Here is a 26,680-nt window from a genome sequence, read left to right as displayed (position 1 = left end):
TATGGCCGCGATATTTTGAACCCCCCTCTATTTTTCATTGGTATTGGAGAGGGGGTTTAAAATATTATGGCCGCGATATATTGAACCCCCTACCTTTTTCCAATTCCTATTGGAGAGGGGGTTCAAAATATTATGGCCGCGATATATTGAACCTCCTACCTTTTTCCAATTTCTATTGGAGAGGGGGTTCAAAATATTATGGCCGCGATATTTTGAACCCCCCTCTATTTTTCATTGGTATTGGAGAGGGGGTTCAAAATATTATGGCTGCGATATATTGAACCCCCTACCTTTTTCAAATTCCTATTGGAGAGGGGGTTCAAAATATTATGGCTGCGATATATTGAACCCCCTACCTATTTCCAATTCCCATTGGAGAGGGGGTTCAAAATATTATGGCTGCGATATATTGAACCCCCTACTGTTTCCAATTTCCTTTGGAGAGGGGGTTCAAAATATTATGGCTGTGATATTTTGAACCCCCCTCAATGTTTCATTGCTATTGGAGAAGGGGTTCAAATATTCCCTTTGGAGAGGGGTTCAAAATATTATGGCTGCAATATATTGAACCCCATACCTATTTCCAATTCCTATTGGAGAGGGGGTTCAAAATATTATGGCCGCGATATATTGAATCCCCTACCTATTTCCAATTCCCATTGGAGAGGGGGTTCATAATATTATAGCTGCGATATATTGAAAACCCTTCTTATCATGGTACTCTTCCAAGTCCATGGCAGATGCGGTCACAAATGAATTGATCAGTAGAAACTCACAATTCCCAAATTGTATTACATAACAGGGATATTATACAGGCTGATGTCAGCTATGAAGGGAGCTACTGTTTACCTAGCTACTACCAGTGTGTATACACAGTACACAGGCGTTAGCCCCCTTTTCTCCCACCTGGGGACTACCATTTAGAGTAACCTCCAAGGATACCCTATTTTCTAGGGGGTTCAATATATCACAGCCATAATATTTTGAACCCCCTTTCCAAAACCAATGAAAAATAGAGGGGGGTTCAAAATATCGCTGCCATAATATTTTGAACCCCCTCTCCAATGGGAATTGGAACAAGAGGCCAATTGGCCTTAACGGTCACCTGAGTAGCATATATCCCATACACAAACTTGTCATGGAGTCTCATATATGCATCTAATTAATTAGGTTTCATACTGGAGTAGAAAAATTGTAAATTTGTAATGACAACCACATTTAATTAAAAAAGAACTGTGAAACCTATAATTTTTGTGAAAAACTAAAAGATACGGGCTGCGTTTTACAAAAGAACTTACGACCAAATTAATGAATGTTTATTAATCACAAACTAATCAATATTTTATTGTAATAGTTGTAAAATATAATTATGAAAATCAAAATAGGTGTAAATAAATGGTTTGATATAAATTTTGTTCATCAAAGACCGTTCCATGAGACTGAAAATATTTACGACTCTGTCGTAAGTTCTTTTGTGAAACGCAGCCCTGGTCTACAAAATTTCCTTTCAGGTGTGTGGGAGTAAAGAAGTTAATTTTTTAACTTTATATGCATTAACATCTATACATCCATTTTGGCCCTGCCCTAGAGTCAAAACCCATACCCCAGGGGACATGAAAATTAAAATTTCAGTAGAGGACTTCCTGGTAAACATAATTATTAGTCGTTTTTTTTTTATATAGATGTGTGAGAATATAGAAAAAGATTTTTAAACATTATATGCATTAACACTGTATTGCCATATTGCCCCCCCCCCCCTCATGTCCTGAACCCCTGACCCAGAGGCCATGAATTTCACAATTTAGGTAAAGGAGATAGTGGATATCATAACCATGTATTCAGTTTTTTGCCCACATGTGTGGGAGTAAAGAAGAAGATTTTTTAAGATTTAAAACATTTTACTATATGGCCATATTGGCCCCACCCTAGAGCCTAAACACCTAACAAAGGGGTCATGAATTTCACAATTTTAGTAGAGGGCCTCATGGACATCATAATCATGCATTTAGTTTTTAACAAATATATATGGGAGTAGAGAAGAAGATTTTCTAAGATTTAATTCATTTTTACTATTTGGACATATTGGCCCCACCCTAGAGCCTGAACCCCTGACCCAGGGGTCATGAATTTCACAATTTAGGTAGAGGGCTTCATGGACAACATAATCATGCATTTAGTATTTAACAAATATATATGAGAGTAGAGAAGAAGATTTTCTAAGATTTAATACATTTTTACTATATGGCCATATGGGCCCCACCCAAGAGCCTGAACCCCTGACCCAGGGTTCATGAATTTCACAATTTAGGTAGAGGGCTTCATGGGCATCATAATCATGCATTTAGTTTTTAACAAATATATGTGATAGTAGAGAAGAAGATTTTCTAAGATTTAATACATTTTTACTATTTGGCCATATTGGCCCCACCCTAGAGCCTGAACCCCTGACCGAGGGGTCATGAATTTCACAATTAAGGTAGAGGGCTTCATGGACATCATAACCATGCATTTAGTTTTTAACAAATATATATGGTAGTAGAGAAGAAGATTTTCTAAGATTTAATACATTTTTACTATTTGGCCATATTGGCCCCACCCTAGAGCCTGAACCCCTCACCGAGGGGTCATGAATTTCACAATTAAGGTAGAGGGCTTCATTGACATCATAACCATGCATTTAGTTTTTAACAAATATATATGGTAGTAGAGAAGAAGATTTTCTAAGATTTAATACATTTTTACTATATGGCCATATTGGCCCCACCCTAGAGCCAGAACCCCTGACCCAGGGGCCATAAATTTCACAATTTTGGTAGAGGGCCTCATGGACATCATAACCATGCAACCAGTTTTTTCCTCACAGGGGGAGTAGAGAAGAAGATTTTTGAAAATTTGGCTTTTTTTGCATATTTGGCCCCGCCCGTGGCACCCCAGGGGTGGTAGAGCCATAAATTTCACAATTTAGACTCTTCTTACCATAGAGATGCTTCACACCAAAAATGGTAACAATTGGCCTAGTAGTTTTCAAGAAGAAGTTAAAAATGTAAAATTGTTAACGCACGACGCACAACGCACGACGACGGACGAAGACCAATTGCAATAGGTCACCTGAGTGACTCAGGTGACCTAAAAAGGTAGGGGGTTCAACATATCGCAGCCATAATATTTTGAACCCCCTCTCCAATACCAATAAAAAATAGAGGGGGGTTCAAAATATCGCGACCATAAGATTTTGAACCCCCTCTCAAATGGGAATTGTAAAAAAAATAGGGGGTTCAATATATCACAGCCATAATATTTTGAACCCCCTCTCCAATACCAATGAAAAATAGAGGGGGGTTCAAAATATCTCAGCCATAATATTTTGAACCCCCTCTGCAAAGGGAATTGGAAACAATAATATTTTGAACCCAGACCGGCCCTCTCCAATAGCAAAAAAAATAGAGGGGGATTCAAAATATCGCGGCCATAATATTTTGAACCCCCTCTCCAATGGGAATTGGAAACAGTAGGGGGTTCAAAATGTCGCAGCCATAATATTTTGAACCCCCTCTCCAAAGGGAATATTTGAACCCCCTCTCCAATAGCAATAGAAAATGGAGGGGGGTTCAAAATATCGCAGCCATAATATTTTGAACCCCCTCTCCAAAGGAAATTGGAAACAGTAGGGGGTTCAATATATCGCGGCCATAATATTTTGAACCCCCTCGCCAATGGGAATTGGAAATAGGTAGGGGGTTCAATATATCGCAACCATAATATTTTGAACCCCCTCTCCAATAGCAATAAAAAATGGAGGGGGGTTCAAAATATCGCAGCCATAATATTTTGAACCCCCTCTCCAATGGGAATTGGAAATAGGTAGGAGGTTCAATATATCGCAGCCATAATATTTTGAACCCCCTCTCCAAAGGGAATTGGAAGCAATAATATTTTTAACCCCCTCTCCAATAGCAAAAAAAATAGAGGGGGATTCAAAATATCGCGGCCATAATATTTTGAACCCCCTCTCCAATGGGAATTGGAAACAGTAGGGGGTTCAAAATGTCGCAGCCATAATATTTTGAACCCCCTCTCCAAAGGGAATTGGAAATAGGTAGGGGGTTCAATATATCGCGGCCATAATATTTTGAACCCCTCTCCAAGAGCAATGAAAATTCGAGAGGGTTTCAAAATATCGCGGCCATAATATTTTGAACCCGGGGTTCAATATTTTATGGGGGGGTTCAATATATCGCAGCGATATTTTGAACCTGGGTTCATAATATCGCATAATATATTGAACCCGGGTTCAATATTTCACGGTATCAAAATATTATATGACACCGGGAGCTACAGACCTGCAGCTACTCCATCCTCAGGGGCAATTATAATATATGAAGGAAACTGACTTTTAACTTCTAGATTACAAATGCTAATGTGAAAAATGGTTTTTCCCAAAAGATGGTGGCCAAGGGACATAACTTTTGGAAAGTGTAGATTGGTCTATATCCCCCAAACTGCCGTACATGTAAAATAGTGTACAGTCCTCGACACAAACACACTCCAGTCTCTCTAATATCTGACATAATGGACAGATTTCAGCTTATAACCATAATAACTCACAAATGTTCTCACGTGTCAATTTGGTTTGTATAAATTAATACTGTATTTATAAGCCAAATCTGTAGATTGATCATAATCATACAGCCATATACATCATTGACTGTTTCTAGGAATTATTTATTCATTAATATTCAATCCTACTAATAATGTATCGTTCCCCAAAAGAGGCTAGAGTTATCTTTAGATATATCATCCAAATTATCTTTTCTTAAACTGAACTTTTTTTTAACGATAAGCGAAAGATTTAATGTTCATCCAGCTCTAAATTTTATTAACTTTTTGTTCTTTTCCATAAGTGTTTTAGTTACTGGTCACAGACCTCACACATTGAGTATCAACATCTGGTAGGGCTTGGTGATTAACAACAATAAACATGAAATTGTCTGTCTAAATAGATCCAATAGACAATCTTGGGTCCTTGTTGCCTATATGCTCCATCATGGACCAAACCTCTTGACTTGTTCAGGAGTTAATGTGAACGCTGTCTTTTAATTAAAAGCCCTTTCTTATTGCATCACAATCCAACAGCCTCAGCAGTGAATATTGACAGTTAATGGATTTTAACTCAACCGGAAGGCTGGTGATCTTTTTTCTAACATTGGAAAAAGCTTTTTCTGTTTTGTCAATTTGAAGGAAAAAATGGAGTTTTTTGACCCTCTGAAGATCTGATCAAGTGAGCAATGTTTTTTTATGCCTTCCTCTTTGACATTTCGTTGATTGCATCTATTTCATCTTCAGTTCGGACCCTAGCCTGTTGATTGAGGGTCGGTGCTCAATGTTGTTTGCTGGCAAAGGGTTGCTGTTCCCTGCAATTGCTGTACGGCTTTGGAATGATTTGTACCCAACATCAACCTGTGTTGATAATAGCTCTATTTTTTGTCAATAATAGACTGTGATTGACAGGTGTTAAACACTCCACACTCACAAAGAGCACTCAAATAGCAGATTAAAAGCCAAAAGGCTCAATCAATAGCCACTATCCTCGAATCTTGAAGGTTTAGAACTCGACCTATCATAGACACTTTGCAAGTGCATGGTCAAGGAAATTGTGCAATTTTGTCTAGTAAGCAATTTCCAGACCTAGAAAAGTAGTAGTTATTTATAGTCTGAGGATGCACGACAGCCACCATTTACAGTCGAGCATTAAAGAATTTTATTGTTGGCTGTAATAGAACTTTAAGGACAATGTTTCTTCTATGTTTGTAATGGCAGGAAGATGTAGAAGATTCTTAAATTTTGCATGTCTTGTCTATCGAAAAAATTTTGAAAGCAATTTTGTTGTAAACAGTATATGTAGTTACAGGTTGATATTAAAATCACCATAATTGAAAAACATGTACTTGTATATGTTCTAACCATTCAGATTATATCACAGTTGAAATTATGAAGTTTTTCACACTTTGCAAATGAAGATGGATGGGAGGGGAACTATATATCGGAATCTCCATGTTCGGCCGTCTGTAGATGTGATTTAAAGTAAGATTAAGTTTTGAAAAAGAGAAAAATGGAATCATTAAGTCCATCTGTCTATCTCTGAGTCTGTCCATCCATCTGTTTACCCTCCAACAGTTCCTCTGAGTTTTATGTCTGGTCTTTAACTTTTATGAGAAGAAAAATTAGATGCTAATATTTGGCAGGAAGGTTGCCTGTGACCAGAGGATATGTTATATGATCCTGATCGGAGATCGTATGCAAAGGTCAAAGTCATATCTTCATCATCATTATTATAAGCATTCAATTAAAAAAGAGGACCTTCCCCCAAACCAGGGGATCTGTTCTTTTGTGACAGTATGAACCCCCCCCCCACACACACACACACACACACACACACACACATTGGAATCTGTTCTTTTGTGGCATGTCTAGGAAAGTTTCAATCTTTTCTATGGTGAACTAGGAGAGATGGAAAACTGATTGCAATTAATTGGCTTAACCTGAGCAAAGATATGTCTGTGTCTTTCTGTCTGTCTATCTGTCTGTTGTTCTACTTTTGTCTTAAATAAAACGGGTATAAAGATGAAAAGGAGTCAGAGGATAGGCCCTTTTTTTGTTCATTTTTAAAATGTGTAAATGTTAAATGAAAACAGTTTTATTTACTTGCTCTTACGTATTATTTTAATCAATAATTGTACGATTGTAAAAGAGCTTGAGATGAACTTTGCTGATGTTTATTGTGAACTATGAATCACTTTGAGCTGTGTGGGTAACTGTTTCAGCCGTCATCAAAGGGAGGATGTGGTAAGTGTATTTGTTCTCGGTGGTCACCGGTTTAACAACTACAAACTGAATCTTTATAAGTACAAGTATTTTTATGTGAATTACACATAGGTGGTAGAGCATTGGTTCAAAAAGTGAGTACATTCTGTCATATTTATCAATGTAGTTGTGCATGATGTAAAAGGATGCCCAGAGGGGTTTTTCTGTACTAATACTTCAGTCATAATTTATCTACACAATTTGTGTTATCTATGGGAGCCAAGCCTTCCAATTATCTACACAGTATGCAGATTTTGGTACATTATGATCCTCATGCACTGGAGTTCAAAGCTCATTGAAAAGAAAAAGTGCATAAAAATAGTGCATAATGTTACTTTTTTGTTGTGTGTGTGGGGGGGGGGGGGTATCGTTTTGGCAAATGGGGTTATAAAACAGATAAATTAATGTTATTTTTGCAGGAAACGAAGATTTAATGCTAGTATGTGTGTTGGTATCCAGGACTATTGCATCCTACCGTCCCATTCTTCTGTTTCATTCATCCCCCCAAAGATAAAGTTGATGTTAATACCATATGATGCCTTAATAGATTTCATCTCCGCATTCATTAAACAATCTTTATAGTTTATACGTGTTCATTCATTTAAATGCAAATTCAACAACTGAACAGTCCCAGAATAAGACAGTAGGATAGAATGATCAAAGATTTTTATGAAGGCTTACCAAAGAATAAATTATAATCTCTGAAGACAGAGTGAGAGATAAACGTCTATATTTATTGATATCCAGACTATAAGGACAATTTGCCTGATGCATCACTGCTTAATTTACACATATATAACTGATGTATTCGAAGCTGTCACATTCAAGTTGTCAATATATAAGATATATATATGATAAGCAATTCAACCAGGTCTACAGTGGATTAAAAGGGTTTAAGTGGGGACATATTTTTTTGGAGGATATATAGTACATCTGAATCACTGGATGACATTCTCCTATTGCTACTTTAAACATATAATTAATGTGTACAAAGTTTGGCGGATATTTTGCCGAAGCTGATTTTTCAACAAGTGTAAGTCTGGATTTGAGTTGGGAGTATTTCTGAATGTGCCTATTCTAATACGTATGCGAATGGCATATGATGTTGTACTTGATTTAGGGAAAGCTGCAGCTTATCGCCAAAAATGTCAAAAAGAATACACAGCCAAATGAAATACATTATCTAAATCTGAATTTTTCTACATAATCAAAAAAGGAGGTAGCATTTGAATGGTGAAGAAGAAACAGAGATGGTTAACTTCATGACTCCCAACAACATAACACAACTCTGATCTGACCTCCACAAGAACCATAAAACTAGAGAATTTTTGGGGTATCTACATCAGACAACCAAATACTATGTAGTAATTATCAAGGGTACCTCTACCAAAGTGAAATTCATTTCTTATGGGGGGGGGGGGGGGATTGCATGTTTATTAATGACTGGACAGTGACCCTGGGTCATAGACTCTAAAATTACCCCCAAGAAATAGATTTAACTCTTTAATAGAAAGAATTAAACAGTTTAAAGTTCATCAAATCCAGTTTTCTTTTACTTCTATTTTCTTGACAGTTTGTCTACCTGTCCCTTTTTTGAGCAATAAATCACTTTCTTATAGGTCTGTTTTAATCATACTGATTTCGACTAGCCATAGTATTAGTATATTATTTTCGGGTGATCCTTAAGGTCCATGGGTATCTTGTATTTTTTCATAGACTTGCATCATAGGCACACAACATTGAAAATATTAGATGATTCCCTGTACTATAATAGCAGCATACATGTAGTAGAGGAAATTATCTTACTAAAAAAAAAATTCTTAACACCATGTGCATGTAATGTACATAGCATTATTTTGTTTAATTCAAGTACTAGTAATTCTGCCCACTCATTCTGAAAAATAATGTTATCTTATCGTTATATAATAAGATAAAAAGCTGTTGTCATGGTCAAAATAAGACTGTACATGTTCACTTTTTCTCAAGAAATTATGTACTAAGAGTTCAAATGTTTTATACAGAATTTGGTACCATAATGTTTACAGATAGTGGTCAGTGTATAGGGAATCATGTATATCAGGTCACCCTGATCAATGCTGACCTAAAATATTAGTAACTGTGAATACAACACAGGAGACGAGAGCTTATTGCTGCTTAATTGTCATGAAGTAATTTCACTGATATGGAATACATCAGTGTATTAACTTTTTCAGTTATGTAGGGATCTATATTTTATTTTTTTCCTCACATTTTTAGCTCACTTGATCCACTAGTTCTGATTATGTATTACTATATTCTATCTAAAATGGGTACATGTACGTACATACATGTAGAACTAATAGAAGTTACAAATTGAAAAGAGGCCACTTGGGTCCTTATTGACATTGTTGCCCAGGTGAGTGTTGTGGTCCATGGATCCCTTGACCATGAATAAGTTCCTAATGACTCTAAAGGATGACCGTTTTTGTTTCTTGGTTGATGGAAGGTGTAGGAAATGGTATCCTGGCAACATTTATGTATATAGTTAATGGAACATTTGTGTCCAAACAATATGTAAAGATATTGAGGCAAATTACTCATGATTTAAGAATGACCAAATATATTGATTTTTAGTTCAAAAGTTGAAAGGTTATGGTCTAATTATTTCTAATTAGAGTATCTGCAATCATCAAGGTAATGCTGGTGCCTTTTATGCAATTTTTTTCCAGCTGATCCAATTTTTGCTTTAAACTTTGCTGGAACTTTCCTCATAACAAATATTGCTATGGGCATGTTCCAGAATGGTTTCCTAACAAAATGTCAAGCAGCCTTTGAGGTCAGGGCCCTCTTGTTTTTTTGTTGTTTTTTGTTGTTATTTTTTTTTCTTGTTGGGGGGGGGGGAGAGAGAGAGAGAGGAGACAAGCATATGGGTTAAACAGGGTCATACTTTCATTTTAATGGTTATGAATACACACAATTTTCCAGTAATAGTCTAATTTTTTTTATCATTTATCATGAACTTCATGATAGGCAAGGTTTTTGTGTAAACTCCCCTTTTTTTCATATGCCATAAAACTTAATACTATAAAATTTATATGCTCTGAAGATACTTTAACATAAGAAGACTTTCATACAAACAAAGAAATAAATAAACAAGCAATTTGTTATGAATAATGTTGTCATTATAGAATTTGTCATCTTTCTTAGTTCATGTCTTTATGAGAGAATATGGCAATTCACTTGCACAACCATTCATCTACATATCAAGCCATATTCTTATATCCCAGAACTACGTGGTCCCCGCGTACTGCAGACCTAATTACTTAGATAAGCAAAGAACACAGCTGTGGCATCCTTGAGTCTAGATTTTGATGGAACATTTGCATGATCTGGAGAAATTAGAGGATATCTTTTGGTTTGTTCAGATTTTTGTTGTGTAAGCTAACATTGTAGGAAATTATATAATTACATTAAAAGGAATAGCAGTTTTCTGAGTCAGATTTTCTTCCATATATATCTATTAAAATTTGTTTACTGTTTTCAACTTTTATTTTCAAAGAGGAGGTATTTTATTTCAATTTGATTATAAGCTGAGTTTGTTCATCTTTGAGTATTAACCATTTGTGGTAAAGTTGGGGTGTTGAAGGGGTGGTCTTGTACCTAGTTCCTGCTTGGTTGGTGGGTGAGGAAGTTTAAGAAGCATTTGCAGGTAATCAGCTATTGACTGATGTGAACTGACATGTAATTACTGTTTATCTAAATAACTAATTAGCTTCTTTTTTCAGAATCAGGCAAAATTTACTGTGTAAAATTAAGGTGGTAATTGGGACACCTGTTGATATTAATGAGGATAAAAGAACCTTGCAATCATAATATACATTTATAGGTAAGAATTTTGAAATTTTACAATATTTGACCAAAAACTATGTTTTAAAATTTTTTGGAAAGGTAAAAATGATAAAAGCCCCATGCAGCAGTTAGGATTTGAACTCATGACTTACAGATTTGTAGTTAACACCTTAATTTATTGCACTGTTCTGTTAGGTAACAATTTTGGGAAAGAAAAGATTAATTTTATAAAATAATTTTTGATTTTGTTGTTCATTTTGGTAGAAAGTACATAACAATATGGGGCGTCCCATAGAACCTTAAGACACATCTTTTAGGGTCTGATTTAATGATACGTACAGCTTCCAAAACTGGAGTTTTCTTAGTACTCTGTAGTATAACTGCTGACATAAATTTGGGAAACCAATTCATTACTGTGACTTTTTTATGAACTTGCACATAGAATATTAGAAGTTTGGATTGCATTCAATTCTATTTCAAGATGCATTTAATGGGTATGGGGGTGGCAAATGGAGACATTTCAAAGTTAATTAGATTGTTTCAAAATCGAAGCCCTTTGAATAGGAGTTTATTGTCTTGAATTTTTGGTTATTGTTGTCCTCCATTGATTTGAACCTCAGTTGTGTGATATCAATAAGGCTTTAGATTTTGTAGTGTTCAGTTTTCAGAGCATTATTTAGGTGATGCTTTTAGTCGTAGCCCCAGACACCCATAGTGATTTGGATCATAATCTGGTATTCACGGCAGACACACACCTGAGAGTTTGGTTAACTACTTGGTTCTCTCATTCCGGCAGCGAGAGCACCATAGAGTGGAAGTCGTCAATAGCTACAGGTAGCATCCCGACATTGTGTCCTGGGTTTTCTTAATGAAGGGGAATATTGATCAGATCTAATGAACTACTGCCAGGTTTTAAACTATCTGCATCACAGTTCTAGATGAACCATACCAGAGCATCGCATATCAGACTGAGGGATTAAACAATTTTTTTTTACACTTGCTAGCATCACATGGACAAGTTTTCACAGGGAGTAAAAAATCTCTTTTGATTGCATGGATAAAATATGGAAGATTTGACTGACAGTTATTATAGTACGGTACTAAGTTTTTACTAAACATGTTCATGTACAACTTGATTAACAAACAGATTTTATTTTGCATCTGTTGCTTAAATTCTCAAATAATGGAGGAAAAAACTTTACTGTGTCTGGGAGACAACAATTACTGTTATTTCGAGATCAATTGGATTTGCTGACAAGTTGACAAATTGAATGCTGGGAGTTGCAATCAGATGGATATTTTAGGAGAGTGTTGGGAATTTTAAGTTCAGTATTCACAGGTAAGGGATTAAGAGACTTGGTATTAACAATTCCTTTTAATGAATACTAAATGTTGGTATAGCACTAAAGTTGAAATACGAGTATTGTAATCTGTTAATTAAGAAATGAATTTTTAGTTTGGTTTTGGTTTGACAATATTTTAAAACAATCTTTTTATTTTCCTTTGTTAATCACACGCAGTATTATTTTTCTCTTCAAAAAGCTTTATTTGGGTTCATTTTTACTTCAATTAGATATTTACCATTAACTTATATCTTAATATCTTGGTTTTAAAGACCTTTTTTTTTATTACAGAAGGAATATAATTTTATCCAATTTAGCAATTTAATAAATAGTACATGTTTTCAATTCCAAAATATTTTCCATTATCATTTTGACGCCATTGTCAATGCAGATGATCTTACATGCAATATACAGCAATTTTTATGGGGCAACATGATATTATGTTATTCAACTGACCTTTATGAAATAAGATATACCACTAAACATGTACTGTGGAATTATTTAAATTCGTGGGAGCCAATTTTTGTGGATGTTGGTTTTTTACTTATTCGTGGGGATTTAATTTCGTGGGTGCGTCAGTTTTCACTTTTAGTAAAAAAGAATACTCTTTCTAAATTTTTTCGTTGAGGATGTAAATTCGTGGGGAAGGGCTACCCACAAATACCATGAAAATTGAGCCACCACGAATTCTAATGATTCCACAGTATATGTATATTAAAATTTTACCTGTAAAAAAGCAAGGACATTACCAACAAAATAAGAAATTCAGTGCTATAATGCCTACAACAATGAAAAAAATATGATAGCTAGCATAAAATTACTTATTTGTATACTGTGAATGTGGGATATTTCTAAAGGAATACGGTATATAAGGAATCATTCATATTATTAGGTGATCAAATACGGCCGGGATGATCAAATCTAATAAAGCCCGAAGGTCTTTAGGATAGATTTGATCAAGCCCGGCCATATTTGATCAGCTCATAATATTCAAAGAGTGATAACATTCTACTTATAATTATGTTACTTTCAGCTATAATGTCCATTTAATATTTAAATAGTTATTGATGAAATCTGTACTTTACTTTGACTGATTCACAAATTATGTTAGACTTATTATGTTGCTATATAATACCTCTCAATCTTTTCAAATCTTTCACTGATAATTTTACAAAACTTAAGTAAAAGAAAAAAATTGCAGTTATTTCGTATCCCCTTGCATAGACATTTTGCATGGAGCATTTTAGATTATACAAACAGTTTATATTGGTCTCAAAAGATTCTCCCTATATTCCTTAAAAAATGTTGCTTCTTTAAATTGGTTCTGAAGTCTTGAAATATTTATGTTATAACAACTTCAAAATATAAACTGTAACAGAATTTTAAAATGTCAAGGGCTCATTGAAACAACAATTGAACATAATTGATAAGAGTGTTGAAATTTAAATTCTCTCTGTTCATATTGTTTGTTGTACATAACGTAGAAGAAAGGGCTTCATTTCACATAAGATGTTGCTCCATTTTTATGAAATTTTTTAAGATACATGTACATATTTTAACTTAAGCTTGTTCATAGAGTTCTTAATTGATACAGCAAAGATTTATTTGTTATATATTGAATATAGTAAGACTTTACATGATTTCAGATTCCTTTATAATAAATTTAATTTTCTGAATAAATATACAGCTCAGAACACAGGGGCATCGTATCCGCTTATACGTGTATATATATAAACAATACACAAGGTGTATTCTTTATATATATCACAGAGTGTAGAGCGGATACGATGCCCCTGTGCTCAGAACTTAGTTACTGAAGTTCTATAGTAATATGACATTAATTACTGCATATGTAATACCTATATTCATGTAGATATAAAATTCAAGTATTATTTGTCAGATTCAGTTCCATAAAATCATTGCAAATTTATGAGTATGTAACAACTTTATACTGCAGTTTTCTTTTCATTTGATTCAAATCATATTCAAATCTATACATTATTATCCGAAATACCGGAAAATATGGAACATTTCTATAAGTAGGAATGAACAAATTGATTATGATTAAGTCTGCGTGGTTTTTATTGTCCTCGCGTTACACTTTTGCTCGTAACTTTTCCACAATAAGCAGTATACAAGTCGAACGGCAAGTGACATCTGGTGAATATTGATTATACATTCTTTTCTAAACATTGCAGGTTTAACCTGAAGTTACGAACTCAATTGTCTGTGAAATGCAATATTAAGAAGAGAATAGCTTGATATGTATCCACATGGCCTGAGGGATTGTAATTTTAACTAATCGTTCTCTTTTTATTATCCTATTCCCCTTTGCATTTAAAGGTGGATAAATTGTGAGGATTAAAAAAGGATAATGTTTTTAGAATGAAGTGCTTTGATTTTGATGGTTTGAAATAGGAAATTCTTCAGGTTAAAAATCAAAATCATTGTCTCCAGTGACTATCAGAAAATTCAAAATATTTAGAATGTTGTTACCTTGGTCAAATTTTTGTTGTTACAGTAATCTAGTTCAATATGATCCTGCATTTTTACTTGATGTCATACAATTGCTTATATATAAGAAAGAGGTTAATGCAAAAGAAATAACCAAAAATAAAAGATTGGAAAGAGAGTGGGAAGAACATTATGTCATGTAAAGATCTCAACATAAATAACAAGAAAAGCATAAGAACTGATAACCAAGAGATATCAATGTGAAAGGGAAGATTCACAGCAGATAGTCTACCAAGTCAAAGCTAAATGTCAGAAAATGATTTAAAGTGTTGTGATTGCACTTTCAAACAATTTTATGAATAAAGTTCTGAGATACTATTGATGAAAATTGAAGGCTTTTTTATTATGAAATATGTGTCTGAAATATGAATTGCATAAGATTTGGCACTTTTTGTAAAAGCAAACTTTTCTTCAGGAAATTTTTACTGTTGTTCAATCATTCTGAAAAAGTTTTGTTAAGAGAACTTTTAAAATCATTGCAAAACCCAGGCGTTCGCAATATGATATACATGTACCGGTACATAGTACCTCTGAATTTATTGCGCAATAAAATGAAGGAACCAGTAGAGTGCCATTTTTATCACGTGAATCTAATTTCAATAATCGTACACATCAAAGAGCAGGGACACTGGTGTTAAGCCGATATGCGTACCATTTGGTACGCATATCATAAGATGGCGACGACCTCTGCAGGTTCGTAAGTTTACACAACTCTTTTCATTTATTCACATCGTATTTCAGCGGGTAAAACATAAGTGTCTGAAGGGCTACCGAGTCTTCACATGTAGCAACTTGTAAAATAAACCAAAACTGCATATTAATTGATATTTTCTTCATTAATGAAAATCCCGATGATATGCGTACCTACAAAAACAGATATACGTACCATAAAACAAAAAAGAATTTCTGGATATGCGTACCATCGGTAAGATTTCAAATTTTGAAAAATGAGTTTGTTTATAAATATAACATTAGAAATACGAACGAATGAAACAATAAACAAATAAAAGAATACTTTGTTCAGAATTTTACCATTTAATGATGAATTCTGTTCAAATGATAAAGCATGAAACAATTAATACTCGGCGTATTTATCATTTTAAAACAACTGACATTAAATAGATACGATAACTTCTTGACAACTATTTGAATATTATCTACTTACATGAGATTCATCCATTATCGTTTCTGAATTCTCTGATAAAAAGTATTGCCAGAATCGAGGTTCAGTATTAAGCGTATACCGATTGAACCGACCGACCGAAAACAAGAGATCAATTAGTATGATATATTGAAAGTCTGAATGTTTATTCCCCGCTACTATAAAGTAATAATATATGTCCAAGTTCTCAACATAATGACGCTCTGGGGATAACGATAATAAAACAATGCAATACAAATGCATTCAACGTCTCAAAACCGCACAGTTCAAAGAAAATAAGAAAACACAATATATAATAGGAAAGTAGCTGGTACCCATATCATCAAAATATGGTACGCATATCCAAAAACATAAACATGCCGTAGGTACGCATATCATCGGGATTTTCATTAATGAAGAAAATATCAATTAATATGCAGTTTTGGTTTATTTTACAAGTTGCTACATGTGAAGACTCGGTAGCCCTTCAGACACTTATGTTTTACCCGCTGAAATACGATGTGAATAAATGAAAAGAGTTGTGTAAACTTACGAACCTGCAGAGGTCGTCGCCATCTTATGATATGCGTACCAAATGGTACGCATATCGGCTTAACACCAGTGAGGGAGGGATAAAGTTACTGATACTGGTACTAAATACAGGGCAAATTTAGCTGGCAAACAGACGGTTGACCTCTCAATTGAAGGATGGCTGTCACACAAAGATAATATTTGTATTTATATGATGATCAATGATTACCATTGTTAAAGTCTAAATAGTTCAGAAGGGTTTCTGCAGTCTCAGTGTCAGAACCCCCTTGTCCACAAGTAAAGCTGTTGTCCACTTAGATAAAGCTTCAATTCAGTACAATCAATTTTTTCATTATTTCTTTATTAAGGTACCTCACTACACCCAGACTCATACTTATTAAGACACTACGTCACAAGATGGCGATTTAAATATTTTGTAAAACTGTTTATATCATTCAATTCGGTTGTATATCATCGTAGCTCAGTAGCTAAAGTATTGGGCTTCTGAACCGCAGATCATGAGTTCGAATCTGCTTGGAGCTTTTGTTCATGTTTACTAACCTTAAATTTTTGAAAATGTCATTTTCATCTTAACTTGCACATTTTTTGCCTATTTGACTTAAATAATTGTTATCCATTATGATGTTTATCATAATCAAGTAATTTTCTGCTGATTTGAGGAAATATTTCAAGGTGTAGTGAGCCACCTTAAACGTTTTTTTTTCGTAAGTTCTCATTTTATCTGTTTCCATCTAGAGGATAGCCTATTCTTATAGCACAAAATAACCAAAGCAAACCTTTGTTCTTGCTCTTGCATGTTTTTACAGCTAGGTTAAAGAATGATATCCAAACTGTTTGGATTACTGGTACACATTTAAAAAATCCATGTTTTATGAGTGTGTTATATCTGGCCTTTATATGGTGTATATTTGTAATATGAGCAAAACTATTTTCTAAAAAGAAATAAATTTAATATAACAAATACATTCTACTTTCCTTATATACTTATTAATACCTGATCGATATGAACTCCTTTGGTAGAGGATTTAAATAGGCAATGCCTGCTTTCCCATCCCTTTATGTGATATATTGCATAATAAAACATTGTTTAAATAAATTAATTTACCGGTAGTATAAATAGATGAAAGCTTAAATCATAGCCTTTAGCATGCAAGAAAAGAAAATTTCAGGAAAACTATTTTTATCCTTAAAAAATTAAATGTATCGTCATAATAAATACATGTAACAAATTATTAATAATTAAAAATAGAAAGCATAATTCATTGAATATGGAATTCCTATTTAGTAAATGCCTGTTAAAGAGAAAATGTGGAATGTTATGAAGGGATGTTTAGTGTTTATACAATTCTGTGACTGGTTTTCATTAAGATAAGTGCATTTAGAGGCAATTATTTTTGTTATAAGATTCAATATTGATTTACTGTCGGAGTTATGATGGACTTTCTCATTTACGTGTTCTCTGAACTTTGATGGAACGCTCATTTTAGAACCTGTCAGATTTTTACCAAAGATTTCAGCGTACAGAGTTTCTGAAACGTAATAAGCTGTCTTTCATAATTGTACAGCTGATGAAGCAAGGTAATGGAAAGTTGCAGAGGGAGGTTAATATTTCCAAAGAAGAAGTTTTATGTGGTCTCTGAGCTATAAGAAACAGTTGCAGCAGTATTTCTAGTAACATGGTCTTCAGGGAATTTCAGAAAATGTGTTCATCAGGCTTTTCCTTTTAACACCTAATTCCTCTATCTGTTGCACAAACAAGGTTTCATGCTGTCTAGTTAGCTTATATTGGATTCTAGAATTGGCCAACTGATTTTTTTTTTCATAGATGTTGAAAATTACTTGAATTTAAATGGAAATGATGTTAAATTTAGATGCTTACTATACATGCTGTATGTGATATATCTTGATGACAACAATGTATATATCCCAGTTGATATGGAGTTAAAAATTACTTGAGTAACAGCTGAATTTGTTAACATGGATTTAAATTTAACCAACAATGATGAATTGTTCACAAAGGACTGTTGCAATGGTGAAAAAAATGAAGAATTGAAAAGTGCCTTTTTAAAACATTACAAAGATCCAAGTCTCTGATTAATAACTGAGGACTCTATACATCATGCAGTTGATTACCTGAAAACCCACTATTTACCTTATTTGATACTAAAGGGATTGGTGAATCATAGTAATTAGACTCCTGTACCAATTTGATGCATAGAGAGACTTTGGCATTAAAGAGAGCATTGGAAATATTTGAATTCATCCATTCTCAGAAGCCCTAGAAACATGGACAATCAGAATAGAGGTAATTAGAAGCATTCTGTAACAAATTTTCTTCGATAAGTTAGATGTGTGAATGGTCAGTGACCCCTTATAGAGAGCTGGCAATGGAGAAAATAAGGTAATTACAAGGTAACTTGATTGCCAGTGGTGTGACTCAGAAACCAGGCGAAACTTCAAATTCGTACATTTCAAGAATATTTCATTCTTGTGCATACAAGCAAATGCAAATCTACCGGTACATTTACTTTAAAAATATGAAGATATAAGAACTTTGGTTTATATATGTACATGTATATGCATTTTGAAAAAGTGATGATCGAATGAATGCATGCATGTTCACTATATGCAGGTCTCAGTGTATTTACTAGAAAAGGTATGACATGCATATTATCATTCAGTCCACTTACTCTCATTGTCAGATGAATAAATAATAAATAAACTGTCATAGACTATCAGTGTTGGTTTGGGGATACCATGTAATTTATATTGTGCACCATATTGGAGGGGGATCGAGATGTTTATCTTAATAAAGAAATACGGTTTTATGCATCGATCATTTACTGGTTTATGATTTTAAAGCTCAAAATCTGTCATCAGAATTCCATTAAAGTCAAATTAAGAGTTGGATGAAACTGGGGGAATTCTGTGGAAAAAATCCATTCTGAGACTTACAAAGCCAATGAAATCAGAAAATCAGTGATGCTGCAATTGTCATGATGGGGAAACCCCCATGAGTATTTAGAACCATACTCTCTGGGTTATTGATAGCAAATGAATTAATGACTGTAATAATCCGTTACAATAACTGGTATCTACGGAGTGTTTACACAGGCTTTATCTCTGCCCTGCAGATGCTTGTTTTTATTACAAATTGCTGCACTGCTGAGTTTGGAGGTAGCCATTAAGCAAGGGAGATAAGTCAGGTAATGTAAGGTCAGAGGTGAGGCATGTACATGCAGTAGGGGAGTGTTAATGTCCAGATATCCCATGATGTCCATCAGAGACCATCCATACATGTGTACCGCGGTACTTAATTCTGTCACCAGCAGGATGTTTAATATGCAATGTGTACATTTGGTTGAACAGTTTCACCAATTTCTCTCCTCCTGGGTTTAAATAGGAGGTGATAGACAGAGAACAATTAGTTTCCGTCCAGGGATGGTCATTAAGTTTTATATTCAGTGGCATCCATTTATCATTGCATATAGGCACTTCAACTTCTGTTCAATGGAATGTTTTGGGGATTTATCCTCCAGCTTATAGACTTTTCTTTTTTCTTTGCCAATTCGAGCTTGATGCGAAATCATTGAAAGTGCAGCTGACTAGAATTTTTATGTATATCTGTTACATCTGTTTGATGTACTTTTTTAGGGATGTTGAAAGATCTCTATTGTTATGACCAGCATCACATATACAATCATAAATACTGAAATTGATGGGGAGAATCCGTTCAAATAGTATGTGATAATCTGCGGTCCTAAGGGATGAGCTTGGCTTTTGATGCCTAATCATTATTGGAGTGAAAAGTTTTTGATGTGATTTGAACAGGACTAAAACACTTGAAGTATGCTCTGCAATGTTTCGTCCCAGCACTTTACAGAGGCTGAAAATTCAATCAATGAAGAGAGTTTGCCTGTTTTTTTTTTGTTTTTTTTTGTTACTTGAATTTCCTCTGGGATAGAACAGTTTATTGTTTCCTGTGTGGCGGTTTTAGTTAATACAGTGATTATTTTTTTGTGTTTGTGTGTTTTTCCTCCCCTGCACATTAAGTACCTGGGTGTACCTGTGAACCAGGTGTTATAATTAATCTCTGTGTGTCTGAAGCTTTGACTGACTGCTGTGTTATGACACCTGAGCCTCTCTATCGTTTATCTTGACATGGATCATTAAGCTTTTAACTGACAGGGAAAATCGGGATGGACAGCTCTGATGATGTGAAGGTGTGTATATGAATCAATTCTGACTATCGCTGCCCTTTTCAGATCCATCTGTGCACATAATTGATTTGGGGTGGGATAATGACGCATGATTATGTATTAGAGGGACAGACTTTGGTTGATCCGATGAATTGTTACAATATACAGCATTTGCTTTTCAATATTTTACCTGCAAAAACAAAGAAAAAACAAGAAGTTAAAAATAATTAAAATTTTGTTTTTTAATGATTAATGTCTTGTCCTTTTTAAAAGGCTTTTTTGAGTGGCAATGCACTCAATATTTCTAAAATACAAGTAAATACATTAAGAAAAAAGATTTTAATTGAAAAAAGATAAACTTCTCTGTCATTAAGTTTACTAAAATTTATCTATTATCAAAATATGAAAATATTCAGTAAAACTTGGTTATAGCAAATTCCTAGGAACCATTGGATTTTCTTTGCTGTATATCCATAATTTTTTTAATAACTGTGTAACGAATTTTTAAAAATTGCCCAGTAGGTAAATTCATAGCTAGTTCCTTTTACCTGGCCTGGTGACCATTGACATAATGTTAATTTAGGAATTAAATAAGAAAACATTTTGAGGAAAGTTATAAAAAAGAAAACATTTTTAGGAAAGTTATAAAAATTGGATTGAGAATTAAAGAATACACTTGAAAATAAAGTATTACTTACGTTTACTTACATTTAACACCTCTAAATTCATTGTAATTGGCTTTGATATAACAATCTGTACAATTTTACAATTATTTGTTAAGAATTTTTCCCAAGAATCCACAAGACTTTGCTATATCTGAGAGTTTGCTATTACACCCATATAGTTACAAATTTGAGAGCTATGATGACATTTGATCGACTGTATTTATATAGACTGAACAAATATATTGTTTTGAGAATACTGCAGCTTTCTTATTTTATGCAAGACTGAGTACTAATTCAGCAATTTCACTGTTTTGTATCAAATAGTAATAATATAAAATAGCAAGCATCAAACTTTTGTTTAATGACTTCATTTAGCTCACAACTGTCAGAGAAATATAAGCACGATTTTTAAATCGGCAAGAGATGCTTCTTGCGATTTATCACGAATGTTAACTCCTTGTGATTAATAAGGAATCTATTGTAATTTGGACCATGACTTATTGACTTACTCCTATCCATGGCCTTGGATTTGTATTAACCAATGCACTACTGTAAGGATGAAATCAATACAATGAAAAATGAATCAAGGAGAAATTTGTTCACATTATTTATTTAAGCAATTACTGTAGAAGTACATATTTTTGTTGGGTTAAATTTCGTTGTTTTTAAACCAAATACAATTTCATTGGCATTTAATTTCCTCATATTGTAATCCCTAAAATGTACAGGTACTTGAAAAGTGCGAAACGAAATAGAAACGAAATGAAACGAAACAAAATATACCAAAACGAAACGAAGTCTACCGAAATGAAATATAACAAAATAAAATCGAGCTAAATGATATCGAAATATATATAAATAATGTATATTTTAGAAGCGACAAGTCTCTAAGTCTTAAGAATCGCAGCGAGGGAAAAAAAACTAATTGTGTGCATTTGTAAATATAATGGATTACCCTTTTAAATAGATATTGCTCATTATAGTTCAAAACAGCACTTTAGACTGTGCCTTCATATTTAACTTAAATTATCAGTTTCGGGTTCTTGTTAATATAATCCATTGGTATGTATACTTGTATAAACAAAATTGGATTTTACTGGTGATTCCTGGTCTGCGTTTGGTCCAACACCAAACTATGTTATAGATCATTATTTTTCAAGAAGAATGATATTGACAATTTTTTTCAGTCAAAGCCTTAAAGTGATCAGGCTTTTTTTAGGTGCATTCAATTGTTTCTTTCAAACAAGTTAAGTAAATTTTACTTGATTAAGAAGGGGCGAAGTGAGCGCGGTACCCCTTCCTAATTAGTTAATCGTGTAAATTTTATTTGATATGATCTAACTTACTTAATGCATAAACAACTTTCATTGGCTGATCAAAAGTTCTGTGCCAATCAAATATTATCTCACTTTTGTTTAGGGCTCTCTAAGCTGTCAATCGGGTACCGTCAAATAATAATGATAATATTTATATATCGCAGCACTATTCATGAAGTGAATTCAGTTTTACTACATGTGAGTTTTTGGCTTATTCTAATATTGAATTTTAGAATAAATCTTTTTCAATTACTTTCTCATAATATTTTTTAATTTTTCGTTATTTATGTTATTAATGTTTACATATTACATTGATTTTTCTTCATTTTCCCAATCTCATTATTTTTATCTGTGTTATTAACTAATTATTATTCTGCTTTTTTACCACCACTTCACAGTTAAGGCGAAATGGGAACACACCTTTGAAAGAGGGGGGGGGGGGGGCAGACTGATAAAAAAAATCTTGGCAAGCAAAAAAAAACCCATGGAGAATGGCTCCGTCTTTATTCACTTTTTAATATGTAAATCTAAGAAAAATGCTTGCTGCAAGAAAAAGTGGTGGGGGGAGGGGGGAGCATTTTTTACCCCCTTATATATAAATAATATATATATAAAACATATGCCTTGAAAAGGGAAGGGTGTCCTACTTCTCAAAAGGCTGGACTCGACAATGATCTAAATTATGATAAATGGGCTTTGTATAATTGATCAGGTGTCGCTTCTCACCTCTGCGACCCAAGTTTGATCTCCATGATCAGTGGTTGTAAGTGATAGGGTACAGCAGTCGCCCGCTTGGACACGTGGGTTCTCTCCGTGTACTCCGGCTTCTTCCCACACAATGACCCCCCTGCGCTAACATCCAGGCCAACATTCGTGCCAACGAGAGATATTAATATAAGTTGTAGAACTTGTTTATCAATCGTTGTAAAATAAATAAAGTTCAGTTTTTAATTGATAACATAATAACATGTATGAATAACCAAATGTGTACAGTTATTTGGTTTTTTTTTCGCAAATTATGTTTACATACATTTACAGTACAACAGTATATAGTAACTTTATTTCGCATAGCAACACCATTTCGATCCGTAAATAAACGAGCTTTTACATGTAACATCAATTTTGAGAAATTTGTTGTATTTAGATGATTAAGAGCTAAAAATAAGAGTAAGACAAAATAAAAGAGATTACTACGCATATTTTGAAATAAGTATTTTGAAAATAAATAGTATGCACGAGCATATTTGTAGCTTGCTTCTGATTTACAGTATGCACGTATAAATGAAATACCTGAATAGAGAAGGGAGCCTTTATAGGTGACAAATTTTATATAACAAGTGCTTGAATTATTTAATTTTATATGAAGTAAAGAATAATCCTCACACATTATATATATAATTACATACCTTTAATGATTTCGTTTCGTTTTGTTTTCGTAGGTTTTGTTTAGTTTCGGTAGATTTTGTTTCGTTTCATTTCGTTTCGTTTCTATTTCATTTCGCACTTTACAGGTACCCAAAATGTACAGCATATCAACTCTATATTTATTAATACTTGGGTTAAAAATTTGTCATGGATTTAATTTTGTTGATTTAACGAAAATAACGAAATTAAATCCTCAACGAATATTTCTGCTTCTACTGTAAGTTGCAACTTAAATTATAGTTTCTAAGCAGGTTTAAATGTCATACAGGTTTACATAATATGTATTGCACCCTTACTTTGTATATATAATTACCAAGCTAACTTATCCATGCAATGCATTTAGGTCCATGCACAGCAATTAAACCTGTCGGTAGCTAAGAAACAGGACATATTACGTAAATCTTGTAAATATTTTTAATACAAGTATAAGTACAGTTGTGCAGTAAAACCATTTTGTTTTTGAACAATATTACAATTATAAGATTTCATATTCTTCCATTAATTAATAATGAACAATTTATAATAAACGTAGTAAATTTACCATTTATTTGAACAAGTAAAGAACTTCAAATCCAAACAATAAGTAGTAGACAGCATATGATTCGATTTATAAGGAATTGAAATTGATTTGCTCTGACTATATTTTATGATATCCATTACCAGCAAAGCAATATCATTGTAGTGTATGATGTTATGTTCACAAAAATAGTGCTTTTAGTGAATGAATTCCGCTCTTTGAAAGCCTTTCAAGAAAATGATGGCACTCTACTTAAAAAGTCATTCATATTTTTGCTTCATTTAAGGTACTTTTGACCCATTCAAGAACATTTGTAATATGTAATTTGAAGGTCAATATTTTACTCTATGTCAATCAAAAACTTGAAATTTAAGGTTGAAAAAGTTCACTAATTTTTTACATCGATAATTGTATTTAGTCATATTCACTAAGGATGCCTGCAAATATTTGTAGCCTGTGCTAAGTTTTTTATTGTATTCTTTGAGTCAACCATATTTGTAAAATTTCAAAACCTACGGTAACTGTAGGGTATCATTGCTTTAATAAGTAACCAACACTTAATGTATACCAGTTTATTCTGGCTAGGCATTGATGAAGCCATTACATTCACTGTAATTCAGACTAATGCTGCACCTTCTCCCCCCCCAGACAACTCTTTAATGCTCTTGCTAACGTTTCCTCTGATTTGTGGACAATCTATTTTAGGTGGTATAAATTGTATTAAGATGATTTTTCCCTGAACAATAAAATGACCTAAGAATAGGTCAGTCATTGCCATGGTAACTAATGCTGCATTCTCCCTCCCCAGGAATAATGTTTCCAATTATAGGGGGCAATTGTTTCCAAATCAATATTTTTTATCCCCCTAAAAACACTCCTATATATACCATTATTTATCATTCTTAACCGTGATTTGGATTGTAGAGTATTGTGATACTTTGGCTCTCATCTGTACATTTTGAGTCAGTCTCTGAGAAGAGATAGAACCTTTTTTCTACAGTTTTCTTCAAAAGGGTTTGGGTAATGAAAAAATTCAATAAAAAAATTAGCTAACTTGATATACCGGTACTTAATGTCAAGATGAATCTGCAACAAAAATAAGGTTTAACTGCAAACAAATATACAGATTGGACTTTCATTTTTATGACACTAAGTCTTAATTAGAGTATTGTATGGGTGCCCTTAAAAGTGGAACTTAAAACTCAAGCGCCTGCTTGTGGCCTTTTTTAAGAGTCTACTAAATTTGACAATGAAGTTGGAGATTTTTAATTTTACTGCAGATTGTGAACACCATTCTTTCATGATCTTTATCAAATTGTACATAATAACCACTCCTTTGGTCCAGCCCATGGACTCAGATACTGTGGAATCATTAGATTTCGTGGTGGCTCAATTTTCATGGAATTCGTGGGTAGCTAAAAGACTCATCCACGAATTAACATCCTCCACGAATTGATAAATAAGGGTGATAAAGTCATATTTCTTTTTGTTTGTATAAAGGAATACACAAAATTACATACCCACAAACCTGTAAAATTTAAGTCACCCACGAAAATTGGCCCCCACAAATTTTAATGATTCCACAGTATTCAGTTTTTGGGCAATTAATTCATGTTTGATATGCTGTGATTGTAAAAAAACTATCCAAGCAGTCTAGTATTCTTTTACTCCAACAAGAGGGTTCCTTATGTCCTAGTCAAGTAGATGTACGTGTATTTATTCAGCAAGCAGAGTGAGGTGATTATCTATTTAGATCAAATGTCTCCAAGTCTTAAATATTACCAAATTGGGAATTTTGCCGAGTATTCCATCCAGTGACTCTCATCATTGAGAATCTGCTTTGGAGACAAGAAGAGAAGTTCTGTCCTTGCCTAAACAGATGCCATACCAATGTTAGCCCCGTGAGTTCCCTTACCAGGGTAATCAGCTTAGTGTTGAACTGTTCAATCAGATAATCTGTCTACTCGCTCAAACACTTTGCAAGCTCTGCAGATGAGCAGTCCTTACTGATTCTGGTTTGGTTCGGAATCAATGTTTACTTTTTATGGGTTATGTTGGGTAAAATGTCCACTGAAAAAGATATAGAATACATAATTCAGGTATATTTGCTGTTTTAATTTGAGATCTTTTTTTTGGTCATCCTTGAAATATTTAAAGTTGCTATTTGTGGTATACCCCATGAGAGTTCTCCACCGAGGCCAAAATCGCACTCCATCAACTGAATTCTTTCTGTTGATCCAGTAGTGTCCTAATCGAGTTATTGATACTTCACAGATTCATTATTTGTTTCAATTGGTTTGTTCAGAAGGCATGATAAAA

At 33.7% G+C, this 26,680-nt stretch overlaps 1 protein-coding gene across 15 annotated transcripts in view; it reads left to right on the top strand.

Moving 5' to 3' along the window:
* LOC105333397 (transient receptor potential-gamma protein) overlaps nt 1–26,680 on the top strand; it is a 70,075-nt gene that overhangs the window by 13,033 nt on the left and 30,362 nt on the right. Inside the window, exon 1 of one of the 15 annotated variants that reach the window (XM_066074964.1) lies at nt 5,258–5,278. The exons of 8 other annotated variants lie outside the window; for them this stretch is intronic. Coding sequence is in view for 1 of the 7 variants with exons in the window: in XM_066074955.1 (XP_065931027.1) it covers nt 20,439–20,462 (24 nt within the window). In the remaining 6 variants the exon portion in view is untranslated. Of the gene's footprint in view, nt 1–5,257; nt 5,279–6,818; nt 6,844–6,891; nt 6,957–11,377; nt 12,029–18,394; nt 18,545–19,421; nt 19,446–19,549; nt 20,463–26,680 lie in introns of those variants that run through there. 6 more of the 15 variants (XM_066074961.1, XM_066074959.1, XM_066074957.1 and 3 more) reach the window with 6 other exon arrangements.

Source organism: Magallana gigas, chromosome 2 (genome assembly GCF_963853765.1).
Source record: "Magallana gigas chromosome 2, xbMagGiga1.1, whole genome shotgun sequence".
NCBI lineage: Eukaryota > Metazoa > Mollusca > Bivalvia > Ostreida > Ostreidae > Magallana > Magallana gigas.
This window is presented reverse-complemented; position numbering and strand designations above follow the sequence as displayed.